The 18,202-nt window shown below is 39.4% G+C and overlaps 1 protein-coding gene across 2 annotated transcripts; it reads right to left on the bottom strand.

Moving 5' to 3' along the window:
- Positions 1-6,384: 6,384 nt before the first annotated feature.
- Positions 6,385-16,288, bottom strand: LOC146700871 (homeobox protein CDX-1-like). Of its 2 annotated transcripts, XM_085471123.1 has the most exons (4): positions 15,695-16,288; positions 11,215-11,325; positions 10,528-10,676; positions 6,385-9,623 (listed from the first exon to the last, which is right to left on the bottom strand). In XM_085471123.1, the coding sequence occupies exons 1-4, from the start codon at positions 16,161-16,163 to the stop codon at positions 9,378-9,380; spliced, it is 975 nt and encodes a 324-aa protein (XP_085327249.1). In that variant the 5' UTR covers positions 16,164-16,288; the 3' UTR covers positions 6,385-9,377. The 2 variants fall into 2 exon arrangements, with proteins under 2 accessions (XP_085327249.1, XP_085327248.1); XM_085471122.1 differs by lacking the exon at positions 11,215-11,325.
- Positions 16,289-18,202: the final 1,914 nt, after the last annotated feature.

Here is an 18,202-nt window from a genome sequence, read left to right as displayed (position 1 = left end):
GGGTTAGTCCTGATCCCGAGCTTCACACTGGAACATTTCCCAGCTGACAGTTCTCAACATGTGGAGTAAAATTACATTTTAAATTTAACTGAGTTTTATTTATACAGCACTAAAGGCGCCTCAATGTGCTTTTTATTCAGAATCAGAATACTTGTAAAGTAGACCCTATATATATGACCCCCTATGAGCAGCACTTTGGTGACAGTGGGAAGGAAAAACTCCCTTTTAACAGGAAGAAACCTCCAGCAGAACTAACTCTTCCTCCCACTGTCTTATTTTCTTTCACTTTGAGCAGATCCAGTCACATGACTGCACGTCTGCTTTACATTTGCCCATTTCCATCTTTATTATCCCTTAAAGCTGAAACAGTGGACGTGGCCCTCATCAGGCTTCAGGCACAGTTTGGATGTCTGCATCTCCACATGTCCAGACTCTGGCGGTGAATCCTCCACTGATATCAGAGCTCATCGTGCGTCCTCAACAAACATTTCTGTGTCTCTGTGGTGAAGCCATTTTTATGGCGTCCACACCCTAATAAACTTTATGGCAGTGAAGAGGCAGCGGCCGAGCAGCTCTGCTCTCATTACCCTCTGTTTACCTAAAAATGAGACACCGCCACAGCTGTTGCTATTAACAACACGGATCCACTCACTTTCTTCCTTTACAGAAGAAAAACACTTGTAAACACGGATGAATCTTTTCACCGTAGATTTAGAAAGCTTTGAATCGTTGTGTGATTGTTGTATACAGCCGGCCTGCTCATTCACCTCTGAGTTTATCTTTCATCTGATCACTTTTATTAGCCTGTAAAACATGCAATTATGAAAGTTTGTGTTGCATTTACCCCTTTCCTGTTCAAATACAAAGGTGTTTTCAGTGCAGAGACAGTCACAACACAAACGAGCTGCCACGCAGCGCTTAGGTTTGCTTGGATTCACATTTCATCAAACTGGTGCTGTTACATATCATTCAGTTTGTACCTCATTATACATTATATATATATTGCATCTTTACAGCCGCCTTCAAAAAGCAGCTCTGGTCTCTGCGGTTTCCTCTTTCAAGGGTTCATTTTTACTGCATTGTTTAAATTCTCAATGCAGTACTCATTGCATCATGGGGATTCCCATGATGCAATGAGTATTTCTTCTTCAGTCACCTTTCTCACTCACTATGTGTTAATAGACCTCTCTGCATTGAATCATACTTGTTATTAATCTCTGTCTCTGTCTTCCTTCTCTCACCACAACCAATCACAGCAGATGGCCCCGCCCCTCCCTGAGCCTGGTTCTGCTGGAGGTTTCTTCCTGTTAAAAGGGAGTTTTTCCTTCCCGCTGTCGCCAAAGTGCTGCTCATAGGGGGTCATTTGATTGTTGGGTTTTCTCTGTATATATTATTGTAGGGTCTACCTTACAATACCTTACCTTGAGGCGACTGTTGTTGTGATTTGGTGCTGTATAAATAAAATTTAATTGTACTAAGGATTAAAGTTTGCGTTATTAGGGGCGTGGCCTCTTTAACTGAAAGGTGTATGACACAGGTGGCTGCTGCTGGCTGAAATTTTAGGATTTTAATTTAGATGTTACTGAACACTAATTAGCATGGATCTGTGTGATGCTAGCATACAGTCTATGGATGCAGCTTGATAACCAAGCCGGCCAGCATCAGCTGATAATAACACTCCACTCTGTCATCCAGATGTGGTCACCTCTGGCTCTGAAAACCCACCATGGTGTCAGTTGCTCTAGTTGAGGCTTCAGAGTTGGATGCTGCAAATGAGTGTACATAATCAGGGTGGCTACATCCATCGTTTCTACACCCTCTGTGGCTGTGGTTACAAGATACTGTAGTTCTGAAAAGTCTTTATTATGTCAGATTCCTGTCATGGCAGAAACAACATAGCTTTGTGTGATTTAACATTTACCGCTACCTTTGTCATCCGAAGGTGAAAGCTGCCTGTTAAAAGAGTAAAACCTAAAGTGTAGTGGGTGTCCACACTTACATCGACTTATTATTGACATTGTATGTTTTTGTTGGCTGTGTCACAGTGAATCATGTCATGTGTGGGCACAGTCCTATGTACTCTCATTCCAATACTGTAAAACAGTAAGACATTAACTCGGGTTCTTTTTATTTATGTTATTGTGACATTTTATTTATATCCATTATAACAAAGTAAAGTGACTGCCCTCTGTTGTGCAATGACAAATCAGATAATCAGATGATTATCTATTGTTGTCTTTGGTCTATTTCTCTTTGCAAATGACCAGGATATAAGTCTGCTAAATTTTAAGGAAATGTTTTATTTTCGACTACCTGTGTTACTGTTGGTCTCCCACTATTGATGCATGGACTAACATAACACTAACAACAGGAGAGACCCCGAGTTCTAAAAATCTGGTAATAAAACACTTATTTGAAGGTAATTTAGGGTAATTTTACATAGATTTGGCAGCTAGACAGTAAAATCAGAATTGACATTTCATTAATTAACTATGACTGAATGATTTTAGGCGTGTTGTTTAAAATCTCTACTAAAGTCCTTTGAAGAGATCATCATTCTGCAGCGGGCAGAAAAGCTTATTGATCCACTGCAATTTGCATACAGGCCTTGTAGTGGCATTCAAGATCACGTTATTAAATTCCCTGTATCATAATACTATCCAGCCACATCTTTAGCTGATAAGCTTCTTAACCCATTTAAACTTGATTTTAATCTTCTCAGATCTCAGTGTGTGAGAGTCAACGGCTGTTTTCAGCTGAATTCTTCTACTGGTTCACCACAGGGATGTTGTCTCTCTCCCATATTATATATTTTGTACACTAATGAGTGTCGCAGTACACAGGCTAACAGGCATTTCACTGGTGTGATCAGTCATTTTTAAAGATTAACACCCTGAAAACTAAGGACCCCATCCTGGATCCCCCCCTCCCCCCATCGTGCACTATCAGTAGTAAATGGTGCAAACATTGAACTGGTGGATAGTTCTAAGTATTTGTGGGTAGTTCTCAATAAGGCTCTGTGCTTTGAGCCACATTTTACTGCTACAGTGAAAAAGGGCCAACAACGACTGTACTTTTTAAGGAGATTGATAAAACTTGGGCTGTTCTTTTTTTATATAATACAATGTATGTCTTGAATATGAGATTGTTTGCTAGAGTGCACTAGGAGTCTGGCTGCAGCATTTCGTATCATTTTTTCGTACTGCAGTTTATCATGAGTGAACTAAGTGGAGCTGGGACTGTCTGTTATCTCTCCTGAATTATAAGTGAACTTGCTGTTGATTTCTTCCCTGATAAACTTAACTGTCTTCTTCAGAAGAACTGCTGTTGGCATGCTCACTACTCTGTAATAAGGTATATTTTTATTACATTGCAGAATGACTGGCCTTTATTGCTTTGCATGCCATTACTTAGACTTTCAATTCTTTTTAGAGTCATAATAACAATTTTGAGATGCTGATTGGAGAAAAGATAAAAAACTTTAGTCAGGCTGACTAAAGTTATCCAGTGTTTTTGTTCAGTGCAAGATGGCAAAATCTGCATTTCCTTAAATCTGCTGTTATTAATCATTTTAACATTGATTAAAAAAAACTGTTTGCCTCTGTATTTTTGCACATTAGCACAAAACAAATGTTGATGTTACACTCATTATAATACCTTCTTACACCAATGGAAAAATACAAAATGATTATCATAATTAATATTCCTGTTGACATTGTTGTGATTTATGCTTTACGTTGCAATTCAAGTTGATTTTTCAAGCAAAGATGCCAGCTAGACCACTTAGAATTCCTCTCAGTGACTTAATAATCTTGATTAACTGTGGAAGTGAACACTTAACATCACTTTGTTTGGTGAGTGTGACAGTCGCACAAACCTCACAGCAGAAATAAACATATTTAAAGCCCACTACAAAAAGCAGCTTTGGTCGCTCCATTCATAACATCTTTATGGGGAGAAGTTATTATGTATGTTTGTATGCTCCCTATCTCCTCCTAGACAATCGTAATGAAGCTTTGCGACATTGTCAGTGCCAGCGTCTGTTTGGCATATACAAATATTTTGTACAATTCCTACTACTATATATGTATTTGCACATTTGAAGGTTCAACTTAGCCCTGAATAGTGACCTCATGACTGACTTCACCTCACATTTGCTGACAATTAGTATTTGTTGCTGTGTTCATTTAGTTAGTGCATATTCTGCATTTATTATGCTGCTGATTGTTGATCAAGCTGTTGAAAGAAGCCACCATAAAATGCTTAAAGTCTAGAAAACAGGGAACCACAGCAGAAAACAACGACGCTGGTATAAGAGGACAAGGTTTGGGTGAGCATCATCATGTCACAACGTAACTCTTTGGATATTAAATCTTCTATATCAATGTATCATGATGTTACAACATGTATCTATATTATTTTAATACATTCTTCATTTTACATATTTATATTGTTCAACATATGACATCTAACAGATTTGTTACAGTCTTACAATCAGTATTGCTCTAGTAAATCTCCCAGGATACTGAACTTATGAAATTCTGTGTAAAACATCATCTACTCGTGGCCTCAAGTTCAAGATAGCTCTTTACCTGTCACCATTATCACCACACACACACACACACACACACACACACACACACACACACACACACACACACACACACTGCTGATAGTCTCTATCAGAGCTAAGATAGGAACGTTGTTGAAGGCAAAATGATCTGAGAAGGACAAAGGTCCAAGTATGGACGCACAAACACACACACAGCAGATAGCAGGATACTGTGCTCTGTTTGCCTAGTGTTCCTCTCTGCCCTTTGGACACCACACCTCAACTGCTGGATCAGTTAGCAAATACGTGTGTGTGTGTGTGCACGCAACTATGTTGGCTTTGAGACCCGAGTTTACCACTTGACCCTGAAAGATGGAGTGGGTGCACTCTGACCATTGTGTGGACGTCCTTCTGAACCGAAAAGTATACCTCATCCAGTTTTCCTTTCCACAGTAATAAGAATGCAAAAGCTGGATACCAAAACTAAAGCTGTACATTGTGGAAGAACGAAGCCCCGGTGTCCAGGTTGGTTGTGAACATCAACACATGGAAGATTTTCAATAATGTCGCCTCACCAACATTCATCCAAAGTCTGCAAGGGCGATGTTTACTCATCAGCTCTAATTATTATTTAATGTTGTGATAAATTGTTTTAAATGCTGCTTATCCGAGTCAGCTTCCTTTATTTTTGTTGGTGCTCAACCTGCAATTTAAATCCTTTTAAACTGAAGGAAATCAAACATGTTGGAGGTTCTTTTAACATACTCAAGACCTCCCAGTTTCTGTTTTATAGGGGGAGCCTGTAATTTGATTTTGTTCTCTAGTTTGGATCTTGGTACTGGACAATACAATTACACAAACTTTCCTTAGAGTCAAGGAACCTAAAATACTTAAAAGCTAGATTTCACAACATGTGGAATTCCTCAGGGCTCCGTCATTGGGCCTGCTTTATTTAATACGCACACTTAGATTGGGTGGGATTTAGGTCAGAAAGAGGCTCTATGCAGGTGAAAAATATTATTTTATAAAAATATTATAAAAATAATATTTTTCTTGTGGTATTTTTCATATTCACATCTGTAGTTGCAGGTGCCATCGAGAGAGGGTGTCCCGTTGTAAATATTTAATATTGATTAACTGAACTGAAAGACCCGAATAAATCTAGAAGCACCCTGCAGTCTTTTTCGGTACAGCCTTACTGTAATACATGTTTGTTTGATTGTTGCCTTCAAACACTTCTACACATTCAGGAGTTAAGCAACCAAACTTAGCACACAGGTAGATCTTCAGCCCCTGAAGGTTGTTATTCATATCAGATATTACATAATCATCGCATTGCATAGTAACAACCTACGAATGAGCTAAGAAGACCCACGTGTGCATTTCAAAACTTCTAACACCTATGAAGAGCATTACATGATTTTATTTTCATAATATTGATGTCTTATGACCACATCACAGCAACCTAACAACAAACTAAAACCACAGGCGAAACACTGCTGTAGCGTGGATGTGTACCAGTGAGGTTTAAAAGAAGTGAAATTACTTTCTTGTGATCAGCTGCAGCCCATCATGTTACACCCAGTTATTTATCAGTGGTGTTGACTGCACAAGACTTTTGCTCTTTGACTTCAGCTTTAAAGCAGCCCTTCCTCCCAGTCAACATCCAGGAAAAAAACGACAGCAGTTCTGCCAAGAAGCACTGCCTCGAGGACAAACTCCACTGTAACACTCGGGCGTTCTGTTTAGTCTGGAAAATACATTTCTTTAACATTATGCTGCTTTTCTAATTATGTGAATGAAAAAAAGAGATCATCAACCTCTTATGATAAAGCTTTTCCTTTTTAATAAAAATTACATTTGAAAATATACATGTGATAAAGTCTGACAGGTGAGATCATAAACATTTACAAGACATTCACTGTATGTAGAGCAGAACAACAAAAAAGATTTGACTGATTTTACTCACTCATACCACTGCTTCACTCATCCATGTGCCACTAAATAGGTTTACAAGCACTAAAGTAACCAGATTAGTGAAAGTAGTCCCATCTGGGCCTTATTCTGGAGGGATGTAGCTTCCTGTTCTGATATCATGTTAGTATTTTGTCTGTTGAAGTCGACCGAAAAACAGCTTTTTCTCACAGTGTCTCAGTTTAATAGTCTAAAGTCAAGTAAAATCCTTGCAACTTCTGAAATGTGAGGACTTAAAAGTTTTTGTTTTTGTCACGTATCATTCTAAAGTGAACAATTTCATTAAAAAAGAGAAAAATAACCCACTCAGTGCTGGAAACCAGCTCCAGGTGCTGCAGTGACCAGGAAAATCAGGTTTAACTACCATACACAGAAACCAGGATTGCTACTTTCACAGCTTTATCCATTACAATCAGCATTACTGTAACCTGGCTGACTAAATCTCTGTCACCTGAAGAAGATCCTGAGTGAACTGAAGACACTGGGCCTTTAATATGCTAACAGGTGATCTGCTGGACCCGTTTCACATTACAAACATGTTGCTTTAACCCTTTGGGCCACCAGCCAGTAAAACAACAAGAAAAGCAATCAGTTCATGCTTCTGTTTGCTTCCAGAGACTTTGGGGTACAAGTTTAAAGTGGACCCATTTCATCTGCAGTGGTAGATGTTCATGTTAAAGATGGACACCGTCAGCAGGCTACCAATCAGAAGAAAGTGTGCTTTAAAGTTGGAGGGCACTGCACCAAGGCCAATCGGGAATCATTGTTATGAGCCCTTAATGAAGAAAAGCTCTAACAGAGCTCGAGAATAAAACATGGAGCTGGAAATGAACATAATCCACTTTAACGAGACAAAACACACCCAACCAAAAAACAAACAAATTACAGGATCTATTTAGAACATTGGGTGGCGTCACTTCAGTGACTTTCTTATATCTTAAAAAGAAAAACACACTTAATTTAGTAAAGAGTAAGGAATCCAAGGCTTCAGTGAAACAACAGTGCAAAGACCCTGAAGAGACTTATGAATGCTAGATTTGTTTTGAGTAGTAAAACATGAGCTGATCACATGATGCAAAAAGAGTGAATCAGGGTCAGTTTGATGACATCTGAGCTGATGTGAGGCTAAGAACCAAACCCCATGAAACAAAGGTTTCTGTTGAAGTGGGCACCAATGCCTACGGAAGTCTCATTTAACCTTCTCATGTACAAAGCTCAAGTCTTAAATAAAGACAAAACTTTCCTGGTTGAAAAATCAGTTCAAAATATAAAAAAATATTTGATTTTTTTAAGAAGCACGTGGACATAGAAATGTCTCAGGACGAGTTATTCCACTAACATGTTAAAAAGAAACATCCAAAAATCCAGAATCTGCTCTCAAAATCAGAATTTCATCCTGTGTGTCACATCTAAATCTCCTGAAATATTGATGGATGGCAAATTTAAATAAATGGTTACTTCTTGGTATAACTGACTGAATATGAAACTCTGCAAGACTACAAGTGTCTCAGAATTTGGAGTCCAAAGTAAACACATTTGATTCTACTCAAGCAGCTTGTAAAAACTTTTCTATAACTACTTAATTTCCAGCTTTAAATTAATTGAACAGGCTGAAAGTAGATGGTCCCTAAAAATCACCATGAAGAAAGCTGCAGAAAGACATGCAAACACTTAAGCTAATAGTTTTCTACAGTTGTCCACGTTGAGTTCTACATGTTGTGAGTCGTGAACTTTCCTGAGCTCAATATCTGGACTTTGTCCACTGTGTTTGAAAATTCCCAATTTCCAGCTTCAATTAAATGCAGCATTAAACTGGGTGACACTAAAAATGGACTCAAACTAAAGGAGCACTTCCTTTTAAGCAATCATGGTGCCATATTCATGCATTCAAAAACATAGTTTTTGAAAAAAGATAGTTTTTGAATTCACAAGCCGAGTTCAGCAGCAGCTCTGGCTCGAGGGTTTTAAGCTCACACAAAAAAGTTGTCATATTTAAATTAGCACGAAATCCGAGACAGTTTTATGATCAGTAACATCGGGGCTGTCGCTGTGAGGAACACCAGCTGTTTCCACACCTTGTTAGTTCATGCTACACTCATAACATTTATAGTTTAGTGTTTGGATCAAATAAGAAGATTTCACTCTAACAACATTGAAACAATATTAAATTGAAAACAAACTTCTACAAACTTAATATAATTTGAAAATACCCTCTTTAAAGTATATTTAGTGTTAAAAAACGACTGTTTTCCACACTGACGGTACAGTTTGTATCCTGTATCTTCCTGCTGCAGCTCTTCATAGAGCTAAATGAAATATTTAAAACACTATACTCACGAATATTTCACAAAAAGAAAGAAAGAAAAAGGAGAGAGACTATTCTGTGTGAGAAGACAATGCACACAAAGTCAGCATTATATTTAGTACCTCTGTTATTTTACTCGGGCTTTTGTTTAAAGAGTTTGAAAAAACTTGTTTTATAAATATCAATTTGCAGTGATGAGCTCAACAGCATCTGTCACAGGTGAAAAATGTGTTTTTCCCCAAATACAGAGCTCCACCCACCACAAAGTTAGTCTTGGACATCGAATGGTTGTCCTTTAATGACTGACCAATCCTTCGACAGATGGAAATCACCTGCAGAGATTCCTTTTTGTTCAGATCCAATCACAACAGGGAATTATTTGATGGACTGGAAGTTGTTAGCAAAATGTCTCATTGAGATTTCTCTGATTTTCAGTGAACTTTAGCTTTAAGAAGGCAAACAGCAATGTGCAGGATGAATGTCTCAGTCTGTAGTTCAGGATTTTTAGTCCACATCCCGAAGTCAGTGTCCAATAAAACATCGTCCTCAGTACTCCTCTTTGATGTTCAGAGCTAGAGAAGGAGACACCAGCCCGTTGCTCCCACTGCTACTTGTCACCATCGCGACGTTGCTGCTCCCGTTTGCATGGAGGCCATTGCCTCCACCTCCTCCGCCGCTGCCGTTACTGCCGGTGGGAGGGGTTGGCGTAGTGGTTGAGGAAGCCGGCTGTTGGAGTTTCTTCTTGTTGATCTTGCGCTCCTTTGCTCGCCGGTTCTGAAACCAAATCTTTACCTGGGATAGAAAAAAGGTCGGACATTGTTTACAGATTAACATGAATTATTCAAACACTTCCAACTACTGCACGTTTTTTTCAGTAACATATTATTGTTTCTGCACGATCAGTAAGAATTTGAACTAATTTGAGATCTAACTTATAATTAGTGACAGCAGTCTGAGCTCTGAAACCTAAGATTACGTTTGGGAAAAAACAAACAGTTCTTCAGTCTTTGTTCTCTGATTGCAGACACTCTACGAGCATCGCAATTGAGGACTTTAACAGTGTTAAAGGCTTCGTTCTTTTTGCTTAACCCTGGAGAACCCATGGGGTCAAATTTGACCCCATGGGTTCTCCAGGGTTAAAGGAACTCGTCTAACGTCTAAGCTACAGGAGATGCCAGAATTAAAAAAAAACAAAACACCCCCCACCCAAAAAAACCTGCCCAATGGTCAGAAGCCTCTCTGAGTGTCTCTACATCCATACTGCTTTTGAAAACTGCAGTTTTTTCCTTTTTAAATTGGATCCAGTCTGACTAATTAATCACCGAATGTATGCAGATGATACAGTCGGTTTTGTGTATATCAGTTCTGAACAATAAGCATTATTTACAGGCTAAAGATCCAGATGTGACACCTTACTTGTGTTTGCCTTAGTGTCAAGAAATGAAGAAGTGCATTAATAAATCCCCTCCTACCCAGTATCCTCCCAGTGCCGAGATAAATGCGAGGGTTTATTGACTTCACCTTTAAGTTGTGCAGTTAAAACAAAGGAGAATCTCAATTGTTTTCTTCATACTTGACAAAATCTATATTTTGACATAATGTCAGTGCAAAAAATCATCGTGTTAGTTTAAAAGGACAATCAAATATTTCAGTGGTCTTTCTCAGTAACAGGACAAAACATTTAGCTTTTGTGTACCTGTCTCTCTGACAGACTGAGTGCCGTGGCAAGCTCCGCCTTCCTTCTGATGGTGATGTATTTGCTGTAGTGAAACTCCTTCTCGAGCTCGAGCCGCTGGTGGTCGGTGTAAACCACTCGGTATTTGTCTTTAGTTCGTGTCTTTCCATCTGTAAAACAGAAACAAAACATTTTTTAAAACTTTTTATATGAAAAGCTGAAGTCTCTTCTGCAGGATGCGCCCCCTGCAGGTAATCACTGCAAAGTTAAAGGGGGCTCACGTCAGTTTAACTTTTCTCGCTGCATCACTCAGCTCATGCTGGATTTGTGCAATGTCAGCTGAATTTCTGAAGCAGTTTTAGCAGAAAGATGAATAATTTAGCTACAATTAGCCAAGCTACAACATATATTTACTTGTCAAGTAATCACATTACAACTACTCCAAGTCCCATAAAAGCATATTACTCTGTTAGAGGCTATTCCTCTACATAAGCAGTGTGCACTGAAGTCATAATTTATATGGCTTCAGTGCACACAGGACATCTCACACCTCCATGTTTAATCATCTGCTTCAGCTACACAAAAATCACACCATCTATTAGTGTGTAAAAGTGTGAATGAAGCGTATGTAGTGGAAGCATTTTATATTATGTGCTATAAACCTGTGAGACAAACTGCTGTAACCCTGATGGAGCTGCGTGTTCTTACCATGACTCCTGCATTCAAATTGACTCCCCGCCTCGGCTGCATTTGCATAAAACAGAGCCCTATCTGCTTTTATTCCTTTATGGTCCCGGAGTTCGTGTGTTACTGTGAACGCTGAAAATGAAACGAGCTGTTCAAACATTCAGTTAAATATTAAACTTTGAAAATTGGTTGTATACTACACTGTTCCCCCACCTTAACTCAGGTGCCTACATTACCCACAATGCAAGTGGACTCCCAAAACACCCAAGAGCTTAAAGAGTGCTTTTAACCAATAAGTCAATGGATCCCATGAATAACTCACAGTTAGCTTATTTATTTGCAAACACTTCATATTATGCAATGCATTATTTATGTTATTATTTTCAAAAAAGAAAAAGAAAAACCCCCTGAAATGATTCACTCTTATGTAAAAAGATTACACAACACAATAGTTGTTGATGTGTCTCAGAATCAGGACAAAAAGATCAAAGGTTTGAGTTTTGTATGTCGACCTCGAACACCTCGTGACACCTGCTGTGAGAAAAGCACAGTGAAATGTAATCAGTCGTGTTTAGGCAGTAAAGCCTGGTTCCTTTTAGTCAACACAAATATACTCTGTTACCTACATTTGTTACTTTGTTACTTTAACTGTCAAGAAATACATAAATCTTAAGGTCGTGCTGTCTGTTATGAAAAATGATGTATTCATATCTAGGAACTGTGGTGGAGGGGGAAAGAAAAACAAATCAAACATTTTCATTGATGGATTTTGAGAGAATGGGCCCTGACGGAGGGTGAAAAACAAAAGCCCCCAAACCTCCTGAAGATTAAACCAGAGACTGAAAGTCATGCCAAAGACAGATTAGAATTTGTCTCTTTGCGATTTTCCATTTCTATGTGAATGTATGTGTGCACATAACAGCAAGACGGTTGTGTTAAAGTTAATTAAAAAGGCCTTCATGGCTCTTTAACACGCTCTGATTCAATATTAACACTAAACACACAACAGCTCAATAAGCAGCGTGCCACCCCCGTCTGTGCTCTAATCGCTCACCGGGGCGAATTAAAACTCAAACATTTTAGTTTGAGAGGGAACATCTGTCTGAACTTTAGAGTTTCTGCTTCATTTGTTGGAAAGTAAAAACCAACAGTTTGATTCTCCTTCAGCTGATAAAGAGCCGAGAGAGCGGAGACGCTAATGAAGGAGCGTAAATCAAAAAGACAGAGAGGTTTACTCACGGCACAGACTGAGCCAAAGATGGGCTTTCAGAGGCACCGACAGCTAAAACTGATGAGCAAATACAAGAAAAATAAGGACTTTTTGCTCATTTCCTAATTTCTGCTTTAACGAAACCTGGTTCTGATTCCATGTGTGCTTCTTGTGGATGTTAACTCACAGTTATGAGACGTTGTATCTACAACAGGGAAACTGATATGACTCTAAACAATATGGAAATGTTGGAAAAAGCAAACGAGTCCAGGTCTGTTTTTGAAGGACAATCCACACAAACACTAAACATTCACTCTAAACTTACAGCCAATAAGAGAAAAGTACTGCATTTTATTTTACAGCTTCTATTGCAGAGTTACAGCTGATTACCAGGAGTAAATGTGCAGCTCTTTACTGTATTCTTACATCTTATTATTAACAGTAAATTCCTGCAAATGATGACCTCATCGTTAAATGCTCTAATGCGTGTTTTCCCATGCAGCAGTTTACTATAAAACTACAGCTGAATACAGCTCAGATTTCACTCCAAACACCCGTCGAGACTCCGTGGATGTAAACCACTATTTTATTGTCATAAAAGTCAACATGCATACAGAAGAGTCTTGCGTTTAAGCACCGCACGCAGCCGTAAAACATGAAAATACAAAGAGTACGGGAATAAAACAGCTCCCCAAGTCTCACCCAATAAAAACAGAAGCAGTAAATTATAATAATAAGAGTACAAAACTAAATATTCACATCCACAATAGAGTAGAAGATGAAATTAACTTAACCAGTACCTGAGGAAAGTAGTTCATATACTCAGAGAATGAAATGAGATCTAGTGGAGGAATGTAAGATTCACCTGACTGTTTGTTATCCCCTCTCTGTCACTGGCAGAGTCGAAGCGTGAGGTCATTTTTAGTGGTTTCTCCTGTATGTCATGTGCACCTCCAGTTTTGGGATGTTCTTACTGACAAAAATGTTGACTCTTGCAGGATGGCGGTTAATCAGATGTTAGTCTCACTGATGATTTTAGCTTTAAATACATCTGAAAACAGCATAATCTGCATCAAACTACTGTTCTTTGGGCTTTTTTTAGCTTTTGAAAAAAGCCCAAAGTTACTTGCCAACAGCTGCAACTCTCACTCGCCTAAATCTTTCTTTACCGACCTGCACAGCTGCAGACTTCCTGCGGTGGCGGCAGGTCGACAGAGGCCGACTGTTACCTTTGAGTTGGCTTCATGTTCAGAAACACCTGATAGTCCGGCTCTAGCTCCCCAAAGAAAGATGCTTTTATCCTCTAACATTACTTATTTATTTCTCATTTATATGTAAAATGAAAAACACATATTTAAGTTAAAAGATAATAGAGACTATAATTATTAATTTTTTTTACCAGAATCTATCAAAATCAGAGAGCTGTGTTCAGGCTTTTCTTTGTGATGTCTCTAAACCTCTATATTAACAGGACCCTTTACGATAAAGAGTTTTTAAAAGGCTGCAAAACAATTATCCAATATAAAGTAATAAATGATGTTTAAAGTCTGTTGCAGTGCCACTTTTCATGTATATGAAATAGGGAATCGGGCTCCCTACAGAACGTTTTCTACACCAGATTCATGCATTTTTTATTAAACATTTTAATCACCTGTGGCCCCCGCCTCCCCCGTTCTGTGCCACCCTGCTGTAAAATTCCTGGATACACCCCTGCTTAAAATGGACGGTGGTTAACCTCTTACTGACCTCTCATCTCTGCAGGTTTCTAACAAATCCTTTTTCATGTCCATCACAAATGCAACTTCAGGTCATTTCAGGGAAATAAAGCTGAAGGTAGTTTTTAGCAGGTGTGTGAAACACAGGGCGTATCCCAAACACTCAGGCAGATCTTACTGACCCTGTATTATTTTATATTAGGAAGTAAGATTAAAAAAAGAAAAGGAAACTCCTCCCGTGCACCAGTCAATCCTGCTGTTCAGTTTGATTCACTGATTTTATTGCTTTTAATTATTATCACTAAAAAACGCATTATGAAGCAAGGCTGAAGTTATTTAACAATCATTTCTTTAGAGCTGATAAGATGTTTTGTGACATGTAAGAGCTGCAGAAACCGCGGAGCCTGAGCCAAATTCACACTTCCCACTTCAAAGTGGGAACTATCTTGTCGGCTCTTGTTTTCTCCGCCCAGGGACAAGCGGAGGACAAAGGCCGAGCTCAGCCTGCCCGGAGTCACGACCAGCGGGGCGCATTTACATTACAAGGCTTCAAACCGGCTTCACACGTTTGATCCGGAGACAGGCCGGGACCCGGTGGGAACGCTTCAGCCGTCATGTCCTGACAGCTGCACCAACTCATTCTGCAGGTTCAAACCTCCACGACGAATAAACATCGAGTACCAGTCAAAATCGGTGCAAAGAAGTGAAACGTGAAGAAAAGGTTTCAAAAATACTCTGAATGGGACGAATGGAAATATTGGGCAAGAAATTTAAAATAAAATAGCGGCAGGAAATCAAATTAAGCCGAACTGAGGTGAAGCTGCGTGACATGGTGATATATGGAGCTTTTAATCTGAAAGTCTGAAGGAAACCAAATCATTAAAATAATGACAGCGGTTTAAAATAAATACATAAATAGAGCGTCAGTGATGAGGTTCAAATTTAAATTAAGTTCCAAAGTGACGACGATTACATCCAGATAATAAAATAAAAAACGATCTGGGAAATTATTCAGGAATAAATCTGCATAAGTAAAAGGGGAAAACGGAATTTAAGTAAATATAAAATTTAAGCCTTACAAACGTCAATTATGCGGATTAATAACGTCATTTTTTACTGTGAGCACGAGTGGCTACATGCAGCTTATTTAGAATATGTATGAAAGGAAAATCATCTCGTCATAAGGAAAAGAAACCATTATCAGGATCATTGCTGCTGAACTTTAAAGAGTCAAAAGGAGGGGCTCGTTTGTCGTTAACCAAACTTCATCTCAGGCCGATCAATCGATTATAAGCGTGTTTCGTGCCGGGCGGCCGCTATCTCCAACCTGAGTACACATGTGCAGACATTTGAGTATCACTGCGTCTCATATCAGCCTCATATTAAAATGTCAAACAGACTGTTGGAGCTCGGTTTGCTTCAGGAATAAAATAAACCACAAGCAGCTGAAAAGTGACGAGTAAGCGGTTAAAGGCGAAACCATGAGCGGGTTAAAGGTAAAAACCTGGCTATTGTTGGGGTGTTCGTTAGCAGGTACATCAGCGGCATTAAGAGGGAACAGGTGTGGGGGTCTTACTGGGGTTGCTGGGCGGCGCGGAGGTGCGGATCCACTCGTACGGGGTCCTCCTCCGCGGTGAGCCGGGGGACAGTGGCCCCGCGGAGGCGTTCAGGGAGGCGGGGATCAGCGCAGGCGGCTGGCCGGGGAACTCCGTGGGCCCGAATCCGAGGGTGGTGCCCACCGCACCGGTCACGGAGGAGGCCGCGGGAGGCGCGTAGGGATGCGAGGACCAGTCGTCCCGCGCGGGCGGAGGAGGCGGGTATGCCGGGCTCCAGCCACCGGCCGCCGGCGGGGCTTGCTGGGCCGGGTGTTGCTCGTTGCCGATGCCGTGGTGGTGGTGGTGGTAGGAGGCGAAGTCCGGGTACTGCGGGGGGGCGGGCACCGAGAAGTTCTGCGGGCTGAGACTCAGGCCCGGGTGGCGCGTGACCGGGTTCTGGTGCGGGTACATGGCGGGGTCCTTGTCCAGCTGCAGGTAGCTCACGTACATCTTTCCAGGTGAGGGGACTCCCTCAGCATACTGCGGATCCAGCCTGCCTCTCTCACCTGGTCTGCAGGTAAACTTCAATCTCTGAGTGCGCGCGTGTCTACCTGTCCACACCTCCACCTGCTCGCGCGCTCTCTCTCTCTCTGTGCCGTCTCCATCAGCTGCCCGTTAAAAACTGCAGCAGTCACATGTTCACTTTTATTGCTCTTATCTCCCTCCCTCACCTCTCCTCACCACCCTTACACGCTGCCTCTCTTCCTCTCGCGCTCTTCTTCCTCTCTTCACTTCCACCCACTCCTGCTCTTCCTCCTCACATCATCCTCGTTATTTTAAAACTAAAACCTCTTTCTGAATTAAACCCTGATAAAAACTGAGACTCCACAGCAGGTTTTTCCCACACTCACCTCCGCCTCCTCCCGTCCCAGGCTCCTCTCTATCGGCCTCCATTTGCATGACAGTCCGCTGCTGGACTTCAAAGGCCTCCATCAAAGGGACGGAGACCATCCGACAAAATGATAGAAAACAGCTAATATGTCCTCAGAGAGACGGCAGACCGAGCCATCCATCATTTTTTAATCATCACACTTTCAATATGATCTTTTCTTCAGACACGTTTATTTAGCGAGCTTGAATTTCTTTTTCAAAAAGCTGAAATTTAAATGGAAGAAATCTTAAAATGTGAACTCGAACTGAGAAAAAAAATCTGATATCAAAGTGTTTATAATTAAAATGCATGCAATTACAATCTAAACATATTAAATATCAAATAAATAAACTCATTAAAGGTTTAACAAACAAAAGACTTTGTAAATCATCAGGCTTTAAACGTTTTTGTAAAAATGATCCATTTCTTGATGAATTCTACATTTAAGGGGAAACTTTTTCTTCATGTGGACAAAACGTATAAAGATCATGAACGAAGCATTTCAATTTTGGATTCCTATTTTGTTTAATCCGTATGAAGAGAGTGTAAATAAAACATCATCTGTGTTCATCAAAGTATTTAAAGGGTTAAACTATTTATCTTGAGTAATCAGCTGATCTGTTAGGAGGTTAATATTGATCATGTTCCTCTGATGCCTGTCAGTGAGACACATTTCCCTCATTTTAGTCTCCAGATTTAATGATTTCTAATAAATGATTCAAATCTGAGTATTTCACAGGCAGATGAACAGAAGCAGCTTTTCGCTTTAGGTTAATAATTTTTTTCTCTGTCAAAGTTCATATAGTGTTTATTTGTGCAGCATCATTCAAATATAATAACTAAAATAAAACTGTGTTTAAAAAGAGGATAACTGGACGAAAAATAAAATAACTAATATTTACAGGTCAAACACATTTTTCCTTTGTTTTATTTATTTATTTATTTATTATTCTCAAATTTGTGTTTTTAGATGTTTTCATCTACCGTATATTTTAATGAATTACTCATATTAATATTATACCTTTGAACTTAAGAAATTATCTGTTGCAGTTCATGTAAAATATGAAATGAAATGTGGAAAAGATTAAAAAACTTTTTACTGTTTTTTAAAAACGTTACTTTTTACTTCAAAGTACAAATAAAGTTAAAATAAAATGAATCCCAATCTGTCAAATTTTGTAAGAAACCGTTTCATATTAAAATCAAGTCTTTTTTCATTTTGTTTTTTCAATTTAGTTTAATTTAACATGGTTTTATAAATATAAATAATATAAAAGCAGATTAAATATATTTTACTCCATTTAATCTCAAACAGAGAATAAAAAAATAGAAACAAGAATCTTAAATGTATAAAAATAAAAAAAATGCAGCTGTGGAGGAAAACGGGGTCGATAAAGGACACATCCAGGACAAAGGAAGGAGGAAGGTCGAGTGGAGGTCAGCAGCAGCTTCGTCTCCTTCCTGATCTGAAAGTAAAAAGAGGGCTCGACCGTTTCACAGCACGCTGACAGAAGCTAATGCGAGGCTTCAGTGGGTTTAAATATCTTATAACATTAAAGTTTGGATGATTTGTGGAGCTGCAGTGTAGGAGAGGAGGAGAAACTCTTCGCTCATTTTA

The sequence above is a fragment of the Copadichromis virginalis genome, linkage group LG10 (assembly GCF_057382275.1).
Source record: "Copadichromis virginalis isolate Kocher_CV1m ecotype Utaka linkage group LG10, C_Virginalis_male_GT1.1, whole genome shotgun sequence".
NCBI lineage: Eukaryota > Metazoa > Chordata > Actinopteri > Cichliformes > Cichlidae > Copadichromis > Copadichromis virginalis.
The sequence above is the reverse complement of the archived record's forward strand: the minus strand, read 5'-3'. Positions and strand labels throughout refer to the sequence as shown.

What these genes read in the sequence shown, in the direction of transcription:
- LOC146700871 (XM_085471123.1), bottom strand. Translation starts at nt 16,163, where the DNA reads ATGTACGTGAGCTACCTGCAGCTGGACAAGGACCCCGCCATGTACCCG. An exon ending in CGCGCCGCCCAGCAACCCCA is followed by an intron (nt 11,326 to 15,694) that starts GTAAGACCCCCA and finishes TTTCATTTTCAG; the next exon opens with CGTTCACAGTAACACACGAA. An exon ending in ATTTGAATGCAGGAGTCATG is followed by an intron (nt 10,677 to 11,214) that starts GTAAGAACACGC and finishes TCTGTTTTACAG; the next exon opens with ATGGAAAGACACGAACTAAA.